Source organism: Phocoena sinus, chromosome 17 (assembly GCF_008692025.1).
Source record: "Phocoena sinus isolate mPhoSin1 chromosome 17, mPhoSin1.pri, whole genome shotgun sequence".
Taxonomy (NCBI): Eukaryota; Metazoa; Chordata; class Mammalia; order Artiodactyla; family Phocoenidae; genus Phocoena; species Phocoena sinus.
The window spans coordinates 60,758,246-60,785,190 of NC_045779.1; the positions used below are offsets into that span (position 1 = coordinate 60,758,246).

General features: G+C 39.0%; 1 protein-coding gene across 1 annotated transcript in view; it reads left to right on the forward strand.

The window, feature by feature from the left end:
* The window catches only part of COL14A1 (collagen type XIV alpha 1 chain), a 245,422-nt gene that overhangs the window by 126,454 nt on the left and 92,023 nt on the right, over positions 1–26,945 (forward strand). Inside the window, exons 25-31 of the mRNA XM_032610321.1 lie at positions 10,056–10,195; positions 12,849–12,972; positions 13,164–13,307; positions 14,441–14,605; positions 15,192–15,230; positions 15,399–15,537; positions 26,026–26,168. Of these exons, the coding sequence (XP_032466212.1) occupies positions 10,056–10,195; positions 12,849–12,972; positions 13,164–13,307; positions 14,441–14,605; positions 15,192–15,230; positions 15,399–15,537; positions 26,026–26,168 (894 nt within the window). The remainder of the gene's footprint in view (positions 1–10,055; positions 10,196–12,848; positions 12,973–13,163; positions 13,308–14,440; positions 14,606–15,191; positions 15,231–15,398; positions 15,538–26,025; positions 26,169–26,945) is intronic.

Genomic DNA, 26,945 nt, shown 5'->3' on the forward strand with positions numbered 1-26,945 from the left:
CAAATATATTCGACAAAAAATCATCTAATATAGACTCTGTACACACAGAATAAATTTTCTAACAGAATTTCTTCATATTTATTTCATCAAAAATAGAGTAGTACATGTTTACCAAGGAAGAGTAGTTACATAATTTATGAGTGAGAGTGTAGTTTATAATTCTGTAGACAAGGGTAACAGTGTTCCAGCTTACCTCCGAATGTCTCTCCCAGTTGTTTCTTTCTATCTTCATCACAAGAGTTTCTCATCACCTCTTACTTGAGCCATTAAGGTAACTTTCTAAAAACCTTTCAAACACAGTAGTGATCATTAATTTTTTTATTCCATTAATGAACATTTATTAACCCTACTATTCATTCTCAAAGCTCTTATGCCAGGTACTTGGAATGCAATAACAATCTATGATTACTGCTCTCTGCTTATTTTCAGTATTGCAAGAGAGATAGGTGTTTGCCTAGGTAATTACCAGCCAAGGAAATGAGTTAAAAAGTGGAGATTATACTATGGTAGCCCAGAAATGAGAACAGTTAATGCTGCTGCAGGTTAATTACCTGTAAAGGAGGAGGAGGAATTTGATTTACATTTTGAAGAATAAGTTTTACAAGTAAATAATGGAGAGACAAGCACTCGAAGTCATGGAGTGATCTAAGCACGTAATGTGTTTGGGGAACCATAAGCACTTTAGTGTGACCCATAGAGAAAAGTGAAGATAGAGTTATGACGTGGTTTGTGTGCCTGAATAAGGAGGCTGGGCTTTATCCTATAGGACATGGTATGCCATGAGGAGTTTTATGAAGAGAGGGTGACCTGCAGAAATCTATGTTTAAGAAAGATAACCTTGGTGAAATGGGGAGGAGGGATTAGGGCAGGAGAAGATAAAGCTAGAACACATAGTTGGAAGGTTGTTTTGGAAGACTTCTTCCATTTACCATGCATTTTTAAGTACCTATTACGTACCAGAGATACAATGAAAAATAAGTTGTTCCCACCTTTCAGAGTGTTAGCAGACATATGGTCCATGCCAAAAGTTCCTTAATATTTGGTCCTGTCCAGAACAATTTGGCATGGGCCAAATATGCTTGTAACATTTTGGATGGGATCAAATTTCAAGAACCTGTTGGTATAGACCAAATGTCTTATCAACGTTTTAGACAGGACCAAATGTCCGGCAAGGGACAGGAACATAGTCAGAGGGGTCTGATGCTGGAGAGTGTAAAGATCAAGGAAACAAAGCGGTAATAAGGAACTGTACAAAAATAAAGCTCAACATCCTTCCTAGCATACCAGGCAAAGTCTTCAATGATCAACCTATGTTGTGGTATCATGTCCCAGACTATATTAGTTACCAGCACAATTGTATAACTCTGGGTTCTGCATACATGCCTTATGCTATCCTGCATCTTTTAATGCTATCGGTTCTACCTGGAATGCCAGACTCTTTCTTCTTCCATCTTCATATCTAGCTTTTTCTAGTCTAACTATTTATGATGATTTTCACTATTGGAACTGGAAACAGAATCCTAATTGATGAATTTATCAGACATTTCTGATACAGATATTACAGGACTCTCTGAAGTCAGAATATTTTTATTTATAGCAGAACATGAGTATCGTGCAGTCAACATTCCTGAGTGCTCATGGGAGACATGTGATTTGGAAGGGTCTATGACGGTGAGGATTGACAATGTAGGAACATTTTTCCTGTAGTTTTCATCATGATGGTTTTAGAGAGTGGGGCTTCTGCAACATTAATGCCTTATTCATCTTAGTTTCTATTTGTCCTGGCTGTATTTAATTTAAAAGCTTGTAAATTTTTATTATTCAAGTGATATTGAGTATTTATTAAACAAACATTAAGAAACAGAAAAGACAATGAGGTTGCTGGTGGGGGTTGAGGAAAGAGAAACCGAGGGAGAGAGGGTAAGCCAGAGAGGAGAGAGGGAGAGAGCAGGAGAGAGAAAGAGAGAGAAAGGGAGAGAGAGAGAGAACTGCTGCAGGCTTCATATTTGAGAAGAGGGGGAAAAAAAAACCACCTCAGTGGCAGTTTTATGTTACTGTGTCTGGCTTAAAGAAGAAAATTCTGGACATCCAGGCTGAAAAAAATCAAAGCTCAGTGGGGACTACTTCTATCAAGAGAATTCTATGATCTGAGAATGGTTTGGATCAGTACAGGTGGTTTGAGAAGACACTGATGAGGACCGTGGAAAATGGGAGAAGACGTGTGGCTTCTCTGCTTCCTTTGAACAGAGCTCTAGGCACCACAGGGCCACATAAGGAGGGTGAGGTTCCTGGAGTGGACTATATTTTCATCACTGTTGAAGATTTTATGGAATTGGAGAAAAGTGGTGCTCTCCTACAAAGTGGGACTTATGAAGACAGACCTTCAAGATGTCGGAGGAATACGATGTGGAGATCAACTTCCTCCCCACAAATACATCAGAAATACATCTACATGTGGAACAGCTCCTACAGAACACCTACTGAATGCTAGCAGAAGGTCTTAGATTTCCCAAAAGGGAACAGACGCCCTCAGGAGACCTACACGCAGAGGTGGGGCCAAATCCAAAGCTGAACCCCGGGAGCTGCGCAAACAAAGAAGAGAAAGGGAAATCTCTCTCAGCAGCCTCAGGAGCAATGGATTAAATCTCCACGATGAACTTGATGTACCCTGCGTCTCTGGAATACCTGAATAGACAGTGAATCATCCCAAAATTGAGGAGGTGAACTATGGGAGCAACTGTAGACTTGGGGTTTGCTTTCTTCATCTAATTTGTTTCTGGTTTTATGTTTAACTTAGTTTAGTATTTAGAGTTTATTATCACTGGTAGATTTTTTTATCAATTTGGTAGCTGTCTTCCTTTTTTTTTCAATATAATATATATATATATTTTTCCTTTTTCCCTTTTTGTGAGTGTGTATGTGTATACTTCTTTCTGTGATTTTGTCTGTATAGCATTGCTTTTACCATTTGTCCTAGGGTTCTGTCTGTCTGGTTTTTTTGTTTTGTTTTTTTAGTATACTTTTTAGCCCTTGTTATCATTGGTGGATTTGTTTTTTGGTTTGGTTGCTCACTTCTTTCTTTCTTTATTACTTTTTGATTTTTATTTAAATAACTTTATTTTATTTTATTGCTTTTTTCTCCCTTTTCTTCTCAGCCGTGTGGCTGACAGGATCTTGGTGCTCTGGCCAGGTGTCAAGCCTGTGCCTCTGAGGTGGGAGACCTGAGTGGATGACATTGGTCCACCAGAGACCTCCCAACTCCACATAATATCAAATGGAGAAAGCTCTCCCAGAGATCTCCATCTCAACACTAAGACCCAGCTCCCCTCAACGGACAGCAAGCTACAATTCTGGACACCCTATGCAAACAACTAGCAAAACAGGAACACAACCCCACCCATTAGCAGAGAGGCTGCCTAAAATCATAATAAGGCCACAAACATGCCAAAACACACCACCAGATGTGGACTTGCCCAACAGAAAGACAAGATCCAGCCTCATCCACCAGAACACAGGCACTAGTCGCCTCCACCAGGAAGCCTACAAAACCCACTGAACCAACCTTAGCCACTGGGGACAGACACCAAAAACAACGGGAACTACGAACCTACAGCCTGAGAAAAGGAAACCCCAAACACAGTAAGATAAGCAAAATGAGAAGACAGAAAAACTAACAGCAGATGAAGGAGCAAGGTAAAAACCCACCAGGCCTAATAAATGAAGAGGAAATAGGCAGTCTACCTGAAAAAGAATTCAGAACAATGATAGTGAAGATGATCCAAAATCTTGGAAATAGAATAGAGAAAATACATGAAACGTTTAACAAGGACCTACAAGAACTAAAGAGAAAACAAACAATGATGAACAACACAATAAATGAAATTAAAAATTCTCTAGAAGGGGTAAATAACAGAATAACTGAGGCAGAAGAACGGATAAGTGACCTGAAAAATAAAATAGTGGAAATAACTACTGCAGAGCAGAATAAAGAAAAAAGAATGAAAAGAACTGAGGACAATCTCAGAGACCTCTGGGACAAAATTAAACACACCAACACTCGAATTATAGGGGTCCCAGAAGAAGAAGAGAACAGAAAGGGACTGAGAAAATATTTGAAGAGATTATAGTTGAAAACTTCCCTAATATGGGAAAGGAAATAGTTAATCAAGTCCAGGAAGCACAGAGAGTCCCATACAGGATAAATCCAAGAAGAAACATGCCAAGACACATATTAATCAAACTATCTATCAAAAATTAAATACAAAGAAAAAATATTAAAAGCAGCAAGGGAAAAATAGCAAGTAACATACAAGGAAATCCCCATAAGGTTAACGGCTAATATTTCAGCAGAAACTCTGCAAGCCAGAGGGAGTGGCAAGACATGTTTAAAGTGATGAAAGGGAAAAACCTACAGCCAAGATTATTCTACCCAGCAAGGATCTCATTCAGATTTGATGGAGAAGTTAAAACCTTTACAGACAAGCAAAAGCTAAGAGAATTCAGCACCACCAAACCAGCTATACTACAAATGCTAAAGGAACTTCTCTAGGCAGGAAACACAAGAGAAGGAAAAGACCTACAAAAACAAACCCAAAACAATTAAGAAAATCGTAATAGGAACATACATATCAATAATTACCTTAAACATAAATGGATTAAATGCTCCAACCAAAAGACGTAGACTGGCTGAATGGAAACAAAAACAAGACCTGTATATCTGTCTACAAGAGACCCACTTCAGACCTAGGGACACATACAGACTGAAAGTGAGGGGATGGATAAAGATATTCCATGCAAATGGGAATCAAAAGAAAGCTGGAGTGGCAAGTCTCATATCAGACAAAATAGACTTTAAAAAAAAAACTATTACAAGAGAAAAAGAAGGACAATACATAATGATCAAGGGATCAATCCAAGAAGAAGATAAAACAATTGTAAGTATTTATGCACCCAACACAGGATCACCTCAATACATACGGCAAATGCTAACCACCGTAAAAGGGGAAATTGACAGTAACACAATAATAGTAGGGGACTTAAACACCCTACTTTCACCAATGGACAGATCATCCAAAATGAAAATAAATAAGGAAACAGAAGCATTAAATAATACGTAAAACAAGATGCAAGATGGACTTAACTGATATTTATAGGATATTCCATTCTCACATTCCATCACAAAACAACAGAATACACTTTCTTCTCAACTGCTCATGGAACATTCTCCATGATAGATCATATCTTGGGTCATAAATCAAGCCTTGGTAAGTTTAAGAAAATTGAAATCATATCAAGTATCTTTTCCGACCACAATGCTGTGAGACTAGATATCAATTACAGGAAAATAATCTGTTAAAAATACAAACACATGGAGGCTAAACAATACACTACTGAATAAGCAAGAGATCACTGAAGAACTCAAACAGGAAATAAAAAAAAACACCTAGAAACAAAGGACAATGAAATCATGACACCCCAAAACCTATGGGATGCAGCAAAATAGTTCTGAGGTAAGTTTACAGCAATACAATCCTACCTCAAGAAACAAGAAACATCTCAAATAAACAACCTAACCTTACACCTAAAGCAATTAGAGAAAGAACAAAAAAACCCCAAAGTTAGCAGAAGGAAAGAAATCATAAATATCAGATCAGAAATAAATGAAAAAGCAAAGATCAATAAAACTAAAAGCTGGTTCTTTGAGAAGATAAAATTGATAAACCACTAGCCAGACTCCTCAAGAAAAAAAGGGAGAAGACTCAAATCAACAGAATTAAAAATGAAAAAGGAGAAGTAACAACTGACACTGCAGAAGTACAAAGGATCATGAGAGATCACTACAAGCAACTCTATGCCAATAAAATGGACAACCTGGAAGAAATGGAAAATTCTCAGAAAAGCACAACCTTCTGAGACTGAACCAGGAAGAAATAGAAAATATAAACAGACCAATCACAAGCAGTGAAATTAAATCTGTGATTAAGAATCTTCCAACAAACAAAAGCCCAGGAGAGATGGCTTCATAGGTGAATGCTATCAAACATTTAGAGAAGAGCTAACACCTATCCTTCCAAAACTCTTCCAAAATATGGCAGAGGGAGGAACACTCCCAAACTCATTCTGCGAGGCCACCATCACCCTGATGGCAAAACCAGACAAAGATGTCACAAAGAAAGAAAACTACAGGCCAATATCACTGATTAACATAGCTGCAAAAATCCTCAGCAAAATACTAGCAAACAGAATCCAACAGCACATACACCATGATCAAGTGGGATTTAACCCAGGAATGCAGGAATTCTTCAATATAAGGAAATCAATCAATGTGATAAACCATATTAACAAATTAAAGGAGAGAAACCATATGATCATCTCAGTAGATGCAGAAAAAGCTTTCATCAAAATTCAACTCCCATTTATGATAAAAACCCTCCAGAAAGTAGACATAGAGGGAACTTACCTCGACATAATAAAGGCCATATATGACAAACCCACAGCCAACATCATCCTCAGTGGTGAAAAACTGAAACCATTTCCTCTAAGATCAGGAACAAGACAAGGTTGTCCACTCTCACCACTATTATTCAACATATTTTTGGAAGTTTTAGTCACAGCAATCAGAGAAGAAAAAGAAATAAAAGGAATCCAAATTGGAAAAGAAGAAGTAAAGCTGTCACTATTTGCAGATGACATGATGCTATACATAGAGAATCCTACAGATGCTACCAGAAAATTACCAGAGCTAATCAATGAATATGGTAAAGTAGGAGGATACAAAATTAATGCACATAAATCTCTTGCATTCCTATACACTAATGATGAAAAATCTGAACGAGAAATTAAGGAAACACTCCTATTTACCCTTGCAACAAAAGGAATAAAATACCTAGGAATAAACCTACCTAGGGAGACAAAAGACCTGTATGCAGAAAACTGTAAGACACTGATGAAAGAAATTAAAGATGGTACAAACGGATAGAGAGATATACCATGTTTTTGGACGAGAAGATTCAACATTGTAAAAATGACTCTACTACCCAAAGCAATCTACAGATTGCATGCAATACCTATCACACTACCAGTGGCATTTTTCACAGAACTAGAACAAAAACTTTCACAATTTGTTTGGAAGCACAAAAGACCCCGAATAGCCAAAGCAATCTTGAGAAAGAAAAACAGAGCTGGAGGAATCAGGCTCCCAGACTTCAGACTCTACTACAAAGCTACAGTAATCAAGACAGTATGGTACTGGCCAAAAACAGAAATATAGATCAATGGAACAGGATAGAAAGCCCAGAGATAAACCCACATGCATATGGTCACCTTTCCTTTGATAAAGCAGGCAAGAATATACAATGGAGAAAAGTCAGCCTCTTCAGTAAGTGGTGCTCAGAAAACTGGACAGCTACATGTAAAACAATGAAGTTAGAAGACTCCCTAACACCATACACAAAAATAAACTCACAGTGGATTAAAGACCTAAATATAAGGCCAAACACTATAAAACTCTTAGAGGAAAACATAGGCAGAACACTCTATGATGTAAATCACAGCAAGATCCTTTTTGACCCACCTCCTAGAGAAATGGAAATAAAAACAAAAATAAACAAATGGGAACGAATGAAACTTAAAAGCTTTTGCACAGCAAAGGAAACCATAAACAACACGAAAAGACAACCCTCAGAATGGGAGAAAATATTTGCAAATGAATCATCAGACAAAGGATTAATCTCCAAAATTTACAAGCAGCTCATGCAGCTCAATATCAAAAAAACAAACAACCCAATCGAAAAATCGGCAGAAGGCCTAAATAGACATTTCTCAAAGAAGATATACAGATTGTCAACAAACATATGACAGGATGCTCAACATCACTAATCATTAGAGAAATGCAAATCAAAACTACAATGTGGTATCACCTGACACCAGTCAGAATGGCCATCATCAAAAAATCTAGAAACAATAAATGCTGGAGAGGGGGCGGAGAAAAGGGAACCCTCTTGCACTGTTGGTGGGAATATAAATTGATACAGCCACTATGGAGAACAGTATGGAGGTTCCTTAAAAAACTAAAAATAGAACTACCATACAACCCAGGAATCCCACTACTGGGCATATATCCTGAGAAAACCATAATTCAAAATGAGTCATGTACCACAATGTTCTTTGCAGCTCTATTTACAATAGCCAGGATATGGAAGCACCCTAAGTGTCCATCAACAGATGAATAGATAAAGAAGATGTGGCACATATATACAGTAGAATATTTCTGCCTTAAGAAGAAACGAAATTGAGTTATTTTTAGTGAGGTGGATGGACCTAGATAGAGCCTGTCATAACAGAGTGAAGTAATTCAGAAAGAGAAAAATAAATATCATATGCTAACACATATATATGGAATCTAAAAAAAGAAAAATGGTTCTGAAGAACCTAGGCCCAAGATAGCAACAAAGACGCAGACTTAGAGGATGGACTTCAGGACACGGGGAGGGGGAAGAATAAGCTGGTATGAAGTGAGAGAGTGGCACGGACTTATATATACTACCAAGTGTAAAATGGATAGTTAGTGGGAAGCAGCTGCATAGCACAGGGAGATCAGCTCGGTGCTTTGTGACCACCTAGAGGCGTGGGCTAGGGAGGGTGGGAAGCAGATGCAAGGGGGAGGAGATATGGGGATATTTTCATATGTATAGCTGATTCACTTTGTTATAAAGCAGAAGCTAACACACCATTGTAAAGCAATTATACTTCAGTAAAGATGTTTTAAAAAAAAAGAAACAGAAAAGAGTACAAAGAAGAAAATTAAAAATACAATTTCATATTCCAGGGGTAATTCCTTCCTGTATTTTAATGTATTTTCTTTTTTTTTTCTTTCTTGTATTAAGTTTTTCAATTTTAGCATGTTTTCAAATAGATTTTGCTCTCATTTCGAAGGTAAAACCTAATCTAGATTTTGTCTTTCCTTGAAAACAGACCACCAGGTTTTCTTTTGTAAGCTATAATTATAGATCATGTGGTCCCCTTCAGCTTCAAATTCAAACCATAAATATGTAAAATGTTATACATTGTGGAACTCATGAGAACAACCTCACCAAATCCTTATTGTCCCTCGAGTACTAACTCAGAGATGATTTATTTTACATCGTAAATAGCTTTAAGGGAATAAAGTTCCACTTAATAAAAGTCAAGTAAATTTTTTTTCTAAAGAAAGGTGAAAGGTACATTAGGTCACAGAATATTTGTGTGCAAATGGCCTACGATAAAAAGATTCAGATTATTAAAGACTAAATTGTTTCATCATAAAACAGAGTTAACCACCGTGGTCTACAGTAATGAAGGGGAAGAGAGGCATAGATAATCTGAAACAGCACGTGATACAAGACTATTAAAAAATGCTTTCAGTGGAATAGGTTTTTGTTAATGTGATTTTTGCCTGTTTTTCAACATTGATATCAGTATTACCTGCTGATAAAAGTTTCCCTGAGCTGGGATAATGTGCATTTCTTGATATGCATCACTGGGTGTCAGAAGGGCATAGACAGGATTTCTGAGCAAGGCTGGAATTAAAGTTTGCTTATGGCCTCCGTCCAAATGCATATCAAGTTTTAGATTAATCTGCTTCCATTGTGTGGTATGCCTTCCTCCTGGAAGCTGAATCTCTCTCACATTGTTAATTCAATCAGCAGAGGGCAGGGTGCACAGAGTGGTAGCTTGGATTTCCTTCTAATCAGTAGGCACTAGAGTGTTTGCTGATGCTTCTGTCTCTAAATCACTTTAGTTCTACACTTTTCAGTCTTCCCATTTCTGTTCTTTGGGGCTGAGATCGGTAGATTTTTTTCTCTTTAATTCCACACATTTGATTGAAGTTTCTTTGTCATGACTAGGAAACTTGGGTGTAGGAGAGCCATGATGGTCATGAGCAAGAGGTTGGAGTAAGATGTATATCTTTCCTTTGGGCTGTAGCTACCAGAGGGAAACCATTATCTGCTTTGTTGGTGTCATAACTACTGTGTTTTCCCCTTTTCCCTGATTCAAAATTAATTCTTGGTCTCCAGTATGTAAAGCTGCCAAAGCCGACCTGGTGTTTATGGTGGATGGATCCTGGAGTATTGGTGATGAAAATTTCAATAAGATCATTAACTTCCTGTATAGCACTGTTGGAGCTCTGGACAAGATAGGTGCAGATGGAACTCAAGTAAGGCTGATAGATCAATCATTAATTCATTCTATGCATGAAAAAATTATTCCAAGCTCTTATTATGGCTGCTTGTCAGGGAATATGGGTAAAGAACTATCCTGATTGGATCCAACCCTAAATGAGAGTATAGACAAGTCTGAGTTTAGAAGCAGCTTACTGGTGTGTGACAGAGCTTGAGAAGATGCTAATCCTTGAAAGCGCTTGAGTTCAGCAAACTAAGACAGGTTAGAATGACCATGTCAGCAGATGTGTCTTCTATATACTAGGATAGAGTATCTCTCTAAAGGAACATCCAATATTTTCTTTGCCCTCGAGGATGTTAAAATCTTGAAAGAGAAAGGTCATCGTCACAAATTACTACAGAACAAGTAGAACATAGAAAACTAATTTATTCATTCAACAAATATTTATTGAGAACTTATTTTGGTTAGGTACAGTACTGTCATAATGGGTGTGACAGACATGTCCCTAATTTCATGTTGCTCATATTCTTTTTTTTTTTTTAATCTCAAGACGGTAGTATATTTTATTTATTTATTTATTTATTTATTTATTTTTGGCTGAGTTGGGTCTTTGTTGCTGTGCGCGGGCTTTCTCTAGTTGCGTCGAGCGGGGGCTACTCTTTGTTGTGGTGCGCGGGCTTCTCATTGCAGTGGCTTCTCTTGTTGTGGAGTACCGGCTCTAGGCATGCGGGCTTCAGTAGTTGAGGCACGGGGGCTCAGTAGTTGTGGCTCACAGGCTCTAGAGCACAGGCTCAGTAGTTGTGGCGCACGGGCTCCGTGTCATGTGGGATCTTCCCGGACCAGGGCTCGAACCTGTGTCCCCTGCATTGGCAGGCGGATTCTTAACCACTGCACCACCAGGGAAGCCCGCTTATATTCTTAAAGGTAGGGAGAGGAGGAGGATGAGAGACAGATACAAATTGGCCAACAAATAAATTCACAAGGTAGGGATGCGAGCTTTCCACCTGAGATTTAAATTTACCAAAGTTTATTTTAAACTGAGTGATCCACAAAGTCTTTTGAGGAGGTGGCTTCTGAACTGAGATGTGAATGATGCTGAGAAGATTTGAAAGTAGAATTTCTAGACAGGGAAAGTAGTAAGTGCAGAGGGCCTAAGTTGAGAATGAGTTTTGAGGCTTCAGGTGCTAAAACTTGGGGCTGGAATATAATGGATGATCCTGTGGGGGGGCTGGGGGGAGAAGAAGAGATGGAAGAAGTAGACAGAGCTAGATCACCTTGAGTCTTATGACCCACTGAAGAAGTTGGGTATCATCCTAAATACAATGGGAAGCCACTGGGAAGTTTTAAGGAGAGAAGATCTGATATGCTTTTTAAAAAAGATCATTCTGACTGCTTCGTGGAGTGTGAGTACTAATAAAGGTGAGAGTGGAAGTGGAGAGACCACCTGGGATGCTGCTCTCATGGTCCAACACAGAGATGATGGAGGCCTGGGTTAGGATGGTAGCAGTGAGATGCACTAAAGTGAACAGATTGAAAATATGTCTTGGAAGAATGGCCGAGAAAACTTGGATGTAAGGGGAACCAGAAGAGAAGAATAGATAAAATGCTCAGGCATTTCAGGGAGGGAGAAATTTGTTTTGAATAGAGGTTTCCTAAAGATGATGACATTTGCAATAGACCTTGATAGGCTGGTAGAAATTGAAGGCTCACAAAGCCAAAAAGAAGCCCTTTCATAATTCTGAAAAACAAACAAAAAATATAATAAATTTTAAATGTCCCCAAAGTTGCACAGGAATAGAAGCAAATTGTAGGAAATGAAGCCAGGATGGTTTATACTGCAGTGATTCAGAACACAGATTTTAAAGTAGAATTACCTGGCTTCAGCTGTTGGTTCTGCCAGTGGCTACTCTAGTAATCTTGGGTACTTTACTTGGCTTTCTATCCCTCAGTTTCCGATCTGTAAAATGGTAGAATAGTAGTAATTATTTCATAGGTTTGTTTCATAAAGAAATCCTTGTAAATAGTGCAACTTCAATTCTTTCTCTGAACTTTGTCAAGTTAGAAGATCTAGGCTGCCATTTTCCCATCTGTCAATTGAGATGGCAAAAGGTCTTCATGCTTTAGGGAGAGATTTTTAAAATAAAGTACTTCCTGAAAAGTACTTTGTTAAGACGTCGTCAGATTTGGTATGTAACTTGTATGGTTTAAACCAAGGAAATTGTGGACTGGGTTAAAAAAGAAATGAAAACTGTAGTTGTAGGACTTCCTGGTGGTGCAGTGGTTAAGAATCCGCCTGCCAATGCAGGGGACACGGGTTTGAGCCCTGGTCTGGGAAGATCCCACGTATCACAGAGCAACTAAGCCTGTGTGCCATAACTACTGAGCCTGCGCTCTAGAGCCCTTGAGCCACAACAGCTGAAGCCCGCATGCCTAGAGCTCATGCTCCGCAACAAGAGAAGCCACTACAGTGAGAAGCCCACACACCATAAAAAAGAGAAGCCCTTGCTCACCACAACTAGAGAAAGCCTGCATGCAGCAACAAAGACCCAACACAGCCAAAAATTAAAAATATAAATTAATTAATTAATTTTAAAAAAACTGTAGTTGTAATCATGCTATAGTGTGTGCTCTCTGGCAGAGAGGAAGTTTACAATATACATAAAAATGAACACACCTTCTCTCTCTAGGTTGCAATGGTCCAGTTCACTGATGACCCCAGGACAGAATTTAAACTTAACTCTTACAAAACCAAAGAGACTGTTCTTGATGCAATTAAACATATCTCGTACAAAGGAGGAAATACAAAAACAGGTAAGACCACAAGAAGCCCAGGTAAGACCCGAAATAATTATTACTAATTACTGAAATGACTTCTTTTTGAAGCATAGTAATATAGATTTTTTTAAAAAAAGGTTTTTCATTGACTTAAGAACTTCGTTCCCACTCTTCCATCTCTAGTAAGGGAGGAAATGAAATTGAATTGTTGCCTTCCTTTGTTTCAGGAAAAGCAATTAAGCATGTCCGAGATACCTTGTTTACTGCAGAGTCAGGAACCAGAAGAGGCATCCCGAAGGTCATCGTGGTTATAACTGATGGAAGATCACAAGATGATGTGAGCAAAATCTCCAGGGAGATGCAATCAGATGGTAAGTTTTACACAGCTAAGCAACAGTGGCTACCAATGATACCGTTAGCCTTGTTTTCTGAATACACATTTATAGACTACATCAGCATGACTAAAATGTTTCTAAATGTTTCTTAATATTAACTGGACAATATGATTTTTAAAAATTTCCAGGTTACAAATCTATGATTTTGCTGTATTTTCTCCAGTACTTTTGTTACATACAGGATGCCCTATATAAGCAACTCCATCAATTAAGTGCACTATAGGACTTCCCTGGTGATCCATTTGTTTAAGATTCCATGCTTCCCCTGCAGGGGGCATGGGTTCGATCCCTGTCATGCTGTGTGGTCAAAAAGAAAATTAAGTGCAATACTGTGAAAAGGACCAGGGAAGGGAAACTGATCACAGAAACTCCTCAGCCTCAGCCTCCTCATTTGTAAAATGGAGAACACAAAATGTGAAGATTGCATTCTATAAGATCTGTATGAGCAAAGACTAGCTTAATATGTATTTGCCAAGCATTGAACTATGACCCACCTCAGGCTTTTAAGCCTGTAATATCTCCGTTTCTACTTCTGAAAATGAAACAAAACAAAACAAAAGAAAAAAAGAAACTTTTTTTGTTTCAATTGCACTTTTTCCCATAAATACTAAAATCATTATTAAAAATATGCAAAAATAAAGATGTTACTCAAATGGTAACTATTTTGTCTCAAACACTGACTCTCTTAAGCTTCTTTAAAGTAGAAACTTTCAGGGCTTCCCTGGTGGCGCAGTGGTTGAGAGTCTGCCTGCCAATGCAGGGGATCCCACATGCCACAGAGCGGCTGGGCCCGTGAGCCATGGCCACTGAGCCTGCGCGTCCGGAGCCTGTGCTCCGCAACGGGAGAGGCCACAACAGTGAGAGGCCTGCATACTGTGAAAATAAATAAATAAATAAAAATAAAGTGGAAACTTTCTTTAGGGGATGATGGGTTAATTGTCATAAATTATGTGCATGCAGAATTCTGAAGACCTGTAAAGAGTGAATTATCCATCCCCACTGGCCCTCCTAAATAAACATGTTTTAAATATTTGGACGTGTCTTATATTGCATTATTTGTTTTTGCTGCGATTTAAAGTCATCAGAAATCTGTTCCCCTTTTACCACAGGCTACAGCATTTTTGCAGTCGGCGTGGCTGATGCAGATTACTCAGAGTTGGTTAGCATTGGCAGTAAGCCCAGCGCCCGGCATGTCTTCTTTGTGGATGACTTTGACGCCTTTAAGAAAATTGAAGATGAGTTGATTACTTTTGTCTGTGAAACTGCGTCAGCAAGTTAGTTCTTTGGAATTTGCACTTACATTGCTTAAATGCTGAGATATTTATACCAGTTAAATAGTGAGTGCCATCCTGATCCGAAGAGAGGAAATTGACTTGGAGAAGCTATTTGTTCTGCAGACATTAAGTTTTGTGGTTTCAAGCATATGGGAAGTAAACCTTACCTCTCCTTGGTTCAGGGTTTTAGGTTGATAAAGACTTTCCCTAAAGAGACGAGGGTCTGTATTTAAAAGCAACTCTCTTAAACAGCTATAGCAGATAGTTTTCAAAAATGTGTTAAGTCTGCTTATCAGGGTAACACATTAGAAGTGGGACTTCTCCCAAGACATGCTATCAAGTGACCACCATCGATTTTAATGGACCCAGGAGAGGAGAAGGAAGTTGGGACCCTTTGGTTTTAAAAGAAGAAGTGAGAGTGTTTCAGTCTTTATGAATCCACAGAAAGCTGTAGCCACATGTGGTGTGGATTTCCTCCACAACTGACTTCCGTCAAGATTGTTAGCTTCCTGTTCTCAGGACAAGGAAAGAATATGTTTGGAAAATATCTGAATTAGGGTTTTATCTTGTTTGTTTTGTCTTCCAGCCTGCCCACTGGTGCATAAGGATGACATTGATCTTGCAGGTATGCCATTTCACAAATACAAATATATTAAATAACTCCCATTTTGGGTCCAGATTTTTTCATCCTTAATAGACTAATTTTGAAATTTAAAATCCTAAAGTGCCTGTTTATTCTTTTTCTCTATCCCTGTTTTTTTCTTTTTCTTTCTTTCTTTTTTTTTTTTTAAAGGATTTAAGATGATGGAAATGTTTGGTTTGGTTGAAAAGGAATTTTCATCGGTGGAACGGGTTTCTATGGAGCCTGGTACCTTCAATGTGTATCCTTGTTATCAACTTCATAAAGATGCCCTGGTTTCCCAGCCAACCAAGTATGTTTCCATTGCAAGATACTAAAGTCAATTATTGTTTATTATATTGCACTGTGGAAATGATATCAGCTAGAAATATGCTGTAATAATTCCCAGCAGGATTTTCCATGATGGATAGAGCAGATGATGTTTAGATTTCTTTAAAAATGTTAGACCTACACATAATGCTGTTTGAACTTTCATATTTGTTCATCTCAGAAAAATATAAAGATAGTTAGTACTTACACAGCACTACCACAGACCAGGCATTTTTCTAAATGCTAGTAACTCACTCAAACCTCCCAATAACTCTATGAAGTAGAGTCATTTATTATCTTGGTTTTATAAATAACAAAACTAAAGCATAAAGAAGCTAAATGACTTGAGTGAGATCACATATTTTGTTGAAGACCATGCTGGGATTTGCACCTGCAGATCCCAGAATCCACACCCTGAACCATTTTAAGATAGTGCCATGAATTCAGATGGTTTTTATCCTGGAGAAGTCACAGCAGCAACTCCATATAGTTGATGTAAAAATCACATTATTGGGGGGACCTTCAAGATGGTGGAGGAGTAAGACAAGGAGATCACCTTCCTCCCCACAAATACATCAGAAATACATTTACCTGTGGAACAACTCCTGCAGAACACCTACTGAATGCTGCAGAAGACCTCAGACTTCCCAAAAAGCAAGAAAATCCCCATGTACCTGGGAAGGGCAAAAGAAAAAAGAAAAAACAGACACAAAAGAATAGGGATGGGACCTGCCCCTCTGGGAGGCAGCTGTGAAGGAGGAAAAATTTCCACACACTAGGAAGACCCTTCACTGGTGGAGACGGGAGGTGGGTGGCGGGGAAGCTTCGGAGCCACGGAGGAGAGCACAGCAACAGGGGTGCAGGGGGCGAAGCGGAGAGATTCCCGCACAGAGGATCTGTGCCGACCAGCACTTACCAGCCTGAGAGGCTTGTCTGCGCACCCGCCGGGGCGGGCGGGGGCTGGGAGCAGACTTGGGCTTCAGTCGGATCCCAGGGAGAGGACTGGGGTTGGCTGCGTGAACACAGCCTGAAGGGGGCTAGTGCGCCACAGCTAGCCGGGAGGGCATCTGGGAAAAAGTCTGGACCTGCCAAAGAGGCAAGAGACCATTGTTTCAGGGTGTGCGAGGGGAGGGGATTCAGAGCACCGCCTAAACGAGCTCCAGAGATGGGCACGAGCTGTGGCTATCAGCGTGGACACCAGAGATGGGCATGAAATGCTAAGGCTGCTGCCGCAGCCACCAAGAATCCTGTGTGCAAGCACAGGACACTATCCACACCTCCCCTCCTGGGAGCCTGTGCAGCCCGCCACTGCTGGTCCTGTGATCCAGAGACAACTTCCCCGGGAGAACACACAGCCCGCCTCAGGCTTTTGCAACGTTATACTGGCCTGTGCCGCCCCAGGCTCGCCCCACAGTCCGTACCCCTCCCGACCCTGGCCTGAGTGAGCCAGAGCCCCCTAATCAGCCGCTGTTTTACCCCCTCCTGTCTGTGTGGGAACAGACGCCCTCAGGTGACCTACATGCAGAGGCAGGTCCAAACCCAAAGCTGAACCCCAGGAGCTGTGCAAACAAAGAAAAGAAAGGGAAATCTCTCCCAGCAGCCTCAGGAGCAGTGGGTTAAATCCCCACAGTCAACTTAATGTACCCTGCATCTCTGGAACACCTGAATAGACAACAAATCATCCCAAAATTGAGGCAATAGACATTGGGAGCAACTGTAGACTTGGGGTTTGCTGTCTGCAGTTGATTTGTTTCTGATTTCTATGTTTATCTTAGTATAGTTTTTAGCGCTTGTTATCATTGGTGGATTTGTTTATTGGTTTGGTTGCCCTCTTCTTTTTTAATTATTATTATTATATTTAATTTATTATTATTTTTTCTTTCTCTTTTTCTCCCTTTTCTTCTGAGCTTTGTGGCTGACAGGGTCTTGGTGCTCTGGCCTGGTGTCAGGCCTGAGCCTATGAGGTGGGAGAGCCGAGTTCAGGACATTAGACCACCAGAGAGCCCCTGGCCCCATGTAATATCAATTGGCGAGAGCTCTCCCAGAGATCTCTGTCTTAACGCTAAGACCCAGCTCCACTCAACGACCAGCAAGCTTCAGTGCTGGATGCCCCATGCCAATCAACAAGCAAGACAGGAACACAACCCCACACATTAGCAGAGAGGCTGCCTAAAATCATTGTAAGGTTTTACTATGTGAGTTTTGTTTACCCCAAAACACACCACCAGACGAGGTCCTGCCTCCCAGAAAGACAAGATCCAGCCCCACCCACCAGGACACAGGCACCAGTCCCCTCCATCAGGAAGCCTACACTAGCCACTGAACAAACCTCACCCACTGGGGCAGACATCAAAAAAATGGGAACTATGAACCTGCAGCCTGCGAAAAGGATCCCAAACACAGTAAGTTAAACATAATGAGAAGGCAAAGAAATATTCAACAGATGAAAAAGCAAAGTAAAAACCCACCAGATGAAACAACTGAAGAGGAAACAGACAGTCTACCTGAAAAAGAATTCAGAATAATAATAGTAAAGATGATCCAAAATCCTGGAAATAGAAGGGAGAAAATAGATGAACATTTAACAAGGACCTAGAAGAACTAAAAGAGAAAACAAACAGTGATGAACAATACAAAAAATGAAATTAAAAATTCTCTAGAAGGAATCTATAGCAGAATAACTGAAGCAAAAAAACAGATATGTGACCTGGAAGGTAAAATAGTGGAAGTAACTACCGCAGAGGAGAATAAAGAAAAAAAAATGAAAAGAATTGAGGACAGTCTCTGAGACCTCTGGGACAACATTAAAGCACCAACATTCGAATTATACGAGCCCCAGAAGAAGAAGAGAAAAAGAAAGGGGTTGAGAATATATTTGAAGAGATTATAGTTGAAAACTTCCCTAATATGGGAAAGGAAATAGTCAATCAACTCCAGGAAGCACAGAGAGTCCCATACAGGATAAAGCCAAGGAGAAATATGCCAAGACACATATTAATCAAACTATCAAAAATTAAATACAAAGAAAAAATATTAAAAGCAGCAAGGGAAAAACAATAAGTAACACACAAGGGAATCCCCATGAGGTTAACAGCTGACCTTTCGGCAGAAACTCTGCAAGCCAGAAGGGAGTGGCAGGATATGTTTAAAGTGATGAAAGGGAAAAACCTACAACCAAGATTACTCTACCGAGCAAGGATCTCATTCAGATTTGACGGAGAAATTAAAACCTTTACAGACAAGCAAAAGCTAAGAGAATTCAGCACCACCAAAACAGCTTTACAACAAATGCTAAAGGAACTTCTCTAGGAAAGAAACACAAGAGAAGGAAAAGACCTACAATAACAAATCCAAAACAGTTAAGAAAATGGTAATAGGAACGTACATACTGATAATTATCCTAAACGTAAATGGATTAAATGCTCCAACCAAAGGACATAGACTGGCTGAATGGATACAAAAACAATACCTATATATATGCTGCCTACAAGAGACCCACTTACGACCTAGGGACACATACAGACTGAAAGTGAAGGGACAGAAAAAGATATTTCATGCACATGGAAATCAAAAGAAAGCTGGAGTAGCAATTCTTATATCAGACAAAATAGACTTTAAAATAAAGACTATTACAAGAGACAAAGAAGGACAATACATAATAATCAAGGTATCAATCCAAGACGAAGATAAAACAATTGTAAATATTTATGCACCCAACCTAGGAACCCCTCAGTACCTAAGGCAAAGGCTAACAGCCATAAAAGGGGAAATTGACAGTAATGCAATAATAGTAGGGGACTTAAACACCTCACTTTCACCAATGGACAGATCATCCAAAATGAAAATAAATAAGGAAACAGAAGCATTAAATGATATATAAAACAAGATGGACTTAACTGATATTGATAGGACATTCCATCCCAAAACAACAGAATACGCTTTCTTCTCAAGTGCCGTGGAACATTCTCCATGATACATCATATCTTGGCTCACAAATGAAGCCTTGGTAACTTTAAGAAAATTGAAATAGTATCAAGTATCTTTTCCAACAACAACGCTATAAGACTAGATATCAATAACAGGAAAAAAAAAACTGTAAAAAATACAAACACATGGAGGCTAATCAATAGGCTACTAAATAACCAAGAGATTGATGAAGAAATCAAAGAGGAAATCAAAAAATACCTAGACAAAGGACAATGAAAACACGATGAACCAAAACCTATGGGATGCAGCAAAAACAGTTCTAAGAGGGAAGTTTATAGCAATACAATCCTACCTCAAGAAACAAGAAACATGAAACATCTCAAATAAACAACCTAACCTTACATGTAAAGCAATTAGAGAAAGGAGAACAGAAAAACCCCAAAGTTAGCAGAAGAAATCATAAAGATCAGATTAGAAATAAATGAAAAATAAATGAAGGAAACGATAGCAAAGATCAATAAAACTAAAAGCTGGTTCTTTGAGAAGATAAACAAAATTGATAAACCATTAGCCAGACTCATCAAGAAAAAGAAGCAGAAGACTCAAATCAACAGAATTAGAAATGGAAAAGGAGAAGAAACAACTGACATTGCAGAAATACAAAGGATCATGAGAGATTACTACAAGCAACTATATGCCAATAAACTGGACAACCTGGAAGAAATGGACAAATTCTAAGAAAAGCACAACCTTCCGAGACTGAACTAGGAAGAAATAGAAAATATGAACAGACCAATCACAAGCACTGAAATTGAAACTGTAATTAAAAGTCTTCCAACAAACAAAAGCCCAGGACCAGATAGCTTCACAGGCGAATTCTTTCAAACATTTACAGAAGACCTAACACTTATCCTTCTCAAATTCTTCCAAATATATAGCAGAGGGAGGAACACTCCCAAACTCATTCTACAAGGCCACCATCACCCTAGTACCAAAACCAGACAAAGATTTCATAAAAAAAAACTACAGGCCAATATCACTGATGAACACAGATGCAAAAATCCTCAACAAAATATTAGCAAACAGAATCCAACAGCACATTAAAAGGATCATACACCGTGATCATGTGGGGTTTATCCCAGGAATGCAAGGGTTCTTCAGTATATGCAAATCAAACAATGTGATACACCATATTAACAAATTGAAGAATAAAACCCATAAGATAATCTCAATGGATGCAGAAAAAGCTTTTGACCAAATTCAACACCCATTTAGGATAAAAACTCCCCAGAAAGTAGGCATAGAGAGAACCTACCTCAATATAATAAAGGCCATATATGACAAACCTACAGCCAACATCATTCTCAATGGTGAAAAACTGAAACATTTCCTGTAAGATTAGGAACAAGACAAGGTTGCCTACTCTCACCGCTATTATTCAGCATAGTTTTGGAAGTTTTAACCAAAGCAATCAGAGAAGAAAAAGAAATAAGGAATCCAGAGCGGAAAAGAAGAAGTAAAAGTGTCACTGTGCACAGATAACATGATACTACAGAGTATCCTAAAGATGCCACCAGAAAACTACTAGAGCTAATAAATGAATTTGGTAGAGTAGCAGAATACAAAATTAATGCACAGAAATCTCTTGCATTCCTATACAGTAATGATGAAAAATCTGAAAGAGAAATTAAGGAAACACTCCCATTTACCACTGCAGCAAAAAGAATAAAATACTTAGGAGTAAACCTATCTAAGGAGACAAAAACTTGTGTGCAGAAAACTAAAAGACAGTGATTAAAGAAATTAAAGATGATACAAACAGATGGAGAGATATACCATGTTCTTGGATTGGAAGAATCAATATTTTGAAAATAACTATACTACCCACAGCTATCTACAGATTCAATGCAATCCCTATCAAACTACCAATGGCATTATTCACAGAACTAGAACAAAAAATTTCACAGTTTGTATGGAAACACAGAAGACCCCGAATAGCCAAAGCAATCTTGAGGAAGAAAAACAGAGCTGGAGGAATCAGGTGACCTGACTTCAGAGTATGCTACAAAACTACAGTAATCAAGGCAGTATGGTACTGGGTAAAAACAGAAATACAGATCAATGGAATGTTATAGAAAGCCCAGAGATAAACCCACACACATATGGTTACCTTATTTTTGATAAAGGAGGCAAGAATATACAATGGAGAAAAGACAGCCTCTTCAGTAAGTGGTACTCAGAAAACTGGACAGCTACATGTAAAACAATGAAGTTAGAAGACTCCCTAACACCATACACAAAAATAAACTTACAGTGGATTAAAGACCTAAATATAAGACCAAACACTATAAAACTCTTAGAGGAAAACATAGGCAGAACACTCTATGATGTAAATCACAGCAAGATCCTTTTTGACCCACCTCCTAGAGAAATGGAAATAAAAACAAAAATAAACAAATGGGACCTAATGAAACTTAAGAGCTTTTGCACAGCAAAGGAAACCATAAACAAGACAAAAAGACAACCCTCAGAATGGGAGAAAATATTTGCAAATGAATCATCAGACAAAGGATTAATCTCCAAAATTTACAAGCAGCTCATGCAGCTCAATATCAAAAAAACAAACAACCCAATCGAAAAATGGGCAGAAGACCTAAATAGACATTTCTCAAAGAAGATATACAGGTTGCCAACAAACACATGAAAGGATCCTCAACATCAATAATCATTAGAGAAATGCAAATCAAAACTACAATGTGGTATCACCTGACACCAGTCAGAATGGCCATCATCAAAAAATCTACAAGCAATAAATGTTGGAGAGGGTGTGGAGAAAAGGGAACCTTCTTGCACTGTTCGTGGGAATGTAAATTGATACAGCCGCTATGGAGAACAGTATGGATGTTCCTTTAAAACTAAAAATAGAAGTACTGTATGACCCAGCAATCCCACTACTGGGCATATACCCTGAGAAATCATAATTCAAAAAGAGTCATGTACCACAATATTCACTGCGGCACTATTTACAATAGCCAGGAAGTGGAAGCAACCAATTTGTTTGTCAACAGATGAATGGATAAAGAAGATGTGGCGCATATGTACAATGGAATATTACTCAGCCATAAAAAGAAACGAAATTGAGTTATTTGTAATGAGGTGGATGGACCTAGAATCTGTCGTACAGAGTGAAGTTAGAAAGAGAAAAACAAATACCGTATGCTAACACATATATATGGAATCTAAAGGAAAAAAAAGAAGTTCTGATGAACCTAACACAGGACAAGAATAAAGACGCAGATGTAGAGAATGGGCTTGTGGACACGGGGAGGGGGAAGGGTAAGCTTGGACGAAGTGAGAGAGTAGCATTGACATATATACACTACCAAATGTTAAATAGATAGCTAGTGGGAAGCAGCTCCATAGCACAGGGGGATCAGCTGGGTGCTTTGTGACCACCTAGAGAGGTGGGATAGGGAGGGTGGGACGGAGACGCGAGAGAGAGGGGCTATGGTGATATATGTATACATATGGCTGACTTGCTTTGTTATACAGAAGAAATTAATGCAACATTGTAAAGCAATTCTATTCCAATTAAGGTGTTAAAAATTAATTATCTAGTTATTCTACAGTCTATGATGCACCTAGGGGTTCCTGGTGCTATTTCAGCAGTTCTGAAAACTCCAGAGGTACTTGAAATTACAAATTAGGAGTTCCTGGTTTAAGGGGTTATCTCTCAAGATGTCACCTGCAACTTTACATTCCAAATATTCATTTTTTTGTCTCAAAATGCCTTCAGTATTTTAATGTGAAACTTTTTCTGTGTCCACGTTTTGATATAGTGTGCACATATGCATGAAAAGGTGGAGGAGATCATTTTCGAGCCTTAAATTAGTCTGTTCAATTTGTAAACAAGTTGCATTTCTAACTTCTTCCAAAATACTGTTTATTGAATTCAAGCTAATTACAGTACTATCTGTAGTTTTAGATAAATCCAACATCTGACGTTACCTTTCGACAGGTTTTTTTACACTGTCTCGTCACGAATATTAAAATGGATATTTGAAAATCATTCCTGGAGGCCTAGACAAAAATGAGAATTGCCGAAGGAAAATCTTCTACCACTCCACTGAAATTGTTCATCCAGCCAGCAATGCCCTCACCCCCCACCTTGCTAAATCCATTCATTTGTTGTTCCCAGCCTTTATCTCACTCGACCTGTCACCAGCATTTTATACAGTTGATCATATCTTCCTCCTGGATTCACTCTCCTCCTTGGGCCTCTGGGATACACACTGCTTCTAGTTTCTGTCTGCATTGCAGGCTGTTCCTTTTCAGTGCTGGCTCTTCTTTTCTCCTCCACCTCTTCATGTTGGAGGGACCGGGACTTGCTCAGAACCTCCTTGTTTTCTCTGTCTGTCCCTTCTTCCCAGTGATCTTTTCAGTATCGTAGTGTTGAACCCCATCTATATGCCAAGGACGCCTAAATTTTATACTTCCAGTCCAGATCTACTTCCCCAAATTTAGACCTACATATTTAATTGCTTACTAGATATCTCTACTTGGATGTCTCATAGGCATTTCATACTTTATAGGTTCAATACCACATCCCTGATCTTACCTCCAGAACCAGCTTCCCCTATGACCTTTTTCATCTTAATGTTAACTACACTTAACAAGTTTCTTAGGCAAAGAAGCTGAACTCCTCTGTTTGTCTTATGCCCCACATCAATCCACCAAGGAATCCTAATTGTCTGTTCCTTCTCACTACCTCTATTGTCATCACCCTGATATGAGGTACCATCATCTATTCCCTACATCATTACAGCAGCCTCCTAACTGGTCTTCCTGCTGCTACCCTTGCCTTCTTGGAGTCTGTTCTCCAAGTAGCTGTCAGAATGATTTTTTTTTTTTTATGTGTAAATCAGATCATGTCACTCCAAAATCTGCCAGTGATTCCTCATTCCCCTTGGCATAAAAGTCAAAGCTCTTGATTGGCCAAAGAGCCCTACGTTATCTGGGTAGCTATTAACCTCTTTGACTTTACCTCTTGTTTCTTTTAGTCTGTTCTCAAAATATACGAGGCACACCCCACTTTAGTATCCTTGCACTGGCTGGATGTCTTCATCTCCTATGAGTTTTTCTTCAAGTGTGACCTTCTCAATGAACCTTTGCTCAAATGCAGTCATCTCAATGAACCTTCTAAGTGAAGCCAATGCTGATGACTTTAACTAAAATGGCAAAATAATGCATTCTAGCATTCCCAGTCCCCATTATGCTGCTTTTTGTTGTTGTTTTTGATAGCACTTATTACCTTCTAATAAACTGTATAATTCACCCTGCTCAAATTCAAGTGCTCATACAAAGGTTCCTTGCCAGTTTGATTCACCGATGTATCTTAATGCGTATTACCATGTCTGGTACATCGTAGGCACTCAACAACTATTGAATGAATGAATACATACATATTTAATGTATGCAAATCAAACATTCACTTTTAAATTTATGCAAAATTCCAGCCTATTCACCAATCTGTCAATTTGATTAATAAATATTATGGGTCTCCTATATATATATATCTAAAAGCCTGTATCTGTTGCTTGAGGGAAAAATTTTAAAGTATGTAAGTGATCCACTTAACTGTTGGAGAGGTAAGATGGTGTAGCAGGTTGGGTTCCCCAGGAAGCAGATCCAAAGGTGGAGATTAGTGTGTGGCGAGTCGATGAGGCTGTGCTCTTCTGGAAGGGAACAGAGGGAAGTAGGGTAGAGGGCAAAGGAGAGAAGTCAAGCTATGAAGCAGTTTCAGTAAAAGCCTCAGTTGACCCACACACAGCAGTTCTTAGAATGGAGTTATCTCCTTTGGAATGAGAGGCTCTGGTTCTTATGTTCCCTCAAAGACTAGTCATTAAAAAGAGGCACCATAATAAAGTTGGCATGACCTTGGGAAAGGCACCCCTCATCTGCTGAGGCCATTCCTGAGGGAACTGGTATCTGAGAGCTGTCTGCAGACATCACTCCCAGAAGCAGGATTAGTCGATTCTCAGTTCTTAAAGGTGGATTTAGATGGTACAACAGAGCACAGACAGGAATGCAACTAACTACAACATGTGGTAGAAAGTGACAATGTCTTAAGTTTTATAAAAAGACTGTAGATAAACATTATTTATAATACTAAAACTTGAAACTACTTAAATGTTTAATAAGATAAATTATGGAATAGCCAAACAAGAGAAGGTTGTGCAGATATTAAATATCATGCCCTTAAAAATATTTAAGGAATGTGCAATATGTAGTAAATGGTGCTAAGAAAAGAAAGGGGCAAAATTATGTAAATTGGACAAATACTTACAGACGTTCTTTAAAGGCTGGAGGGAAATGCACAGCACCAAGAGTGATCACTTCTGAATGGGGTAATGGGGATCTGTTATTTTCTTCTTTTCTGTTTTTTCACATCTTGTATAATGAAAGTGTATTTGCTTTTATAATCATATAGATAACTTCTTAAAGAGGGATACAATAAAATATACTATTTTCTTTCTATTTTCAGATATTTACATCCAGAAGGATTGCCCTCTGACTATACAATCAGTTTTCTATTCCGGATTCTTCCTGATACTCCAGAGGAGCCATTTGCTCTTTGGGAGATTTTAAATAAAAATTCTGACCCATTGGTTGGAGTCATTTTAGATAGTAAGTATATTTATTTATAAAACATTTGCACACACATGTATGAGTAATGTATGTGGCCTGTCATCTTGCCTGGTTTGTGTGTATTGTAGAGTAACTCACTTATTTTAAGCTATTTGTAAATACTAATGATGAACTATGTGATAGTTGATTCATTCATTTATCTACTCATTCTTTCAACAAATATTCATCGAGTTCCTACTGTTTGCCAACACCAGGCTCTGGGATTCAGTAGTGAGCAAGGTGAGACATGCCGACTGCTGGAAGAGCATGCAACTTGATGCAGAAGAGGATCAGTGCGAGGGGCGGGATCAGAAGTCATTTTTCCTATATGGATAGGATAAGTGTAAGATGCCTCTTTTGGGTTCCTGGGCCCAATTCCAACATGTGTGTTGGGCCTGGCGGGTGGAGGAGAGGCTCCCACACAACACCAAGCGATTCTTGGACACCAGCAGAGTATCTGAGAATTCAACTCCAATCTGGCACTATGTACCAGAGGTAGCATCAGATTCCACAGGTTGAGGGCTTGTTCCTATAAGACTGCCCTCCTCCCCCTCCATTTCAGCCACCAGTGGCAAGCTCAGGCTGCTACCAGCTACGCATTGGAGGTTCCAATAACCCGCTGCAGCTCAGGATGTCAACTGAAAGTCCAGATTTTTACCTGTACTTCTGACCCACAGTCTATAAATCAGAGGTTCCCACAACTTCCTCCTCGGGTTCAATTAATTTGCTAGAGTGGCTCAGGGAACTCAGAGAAGCATTTTACATACTAGATTACCA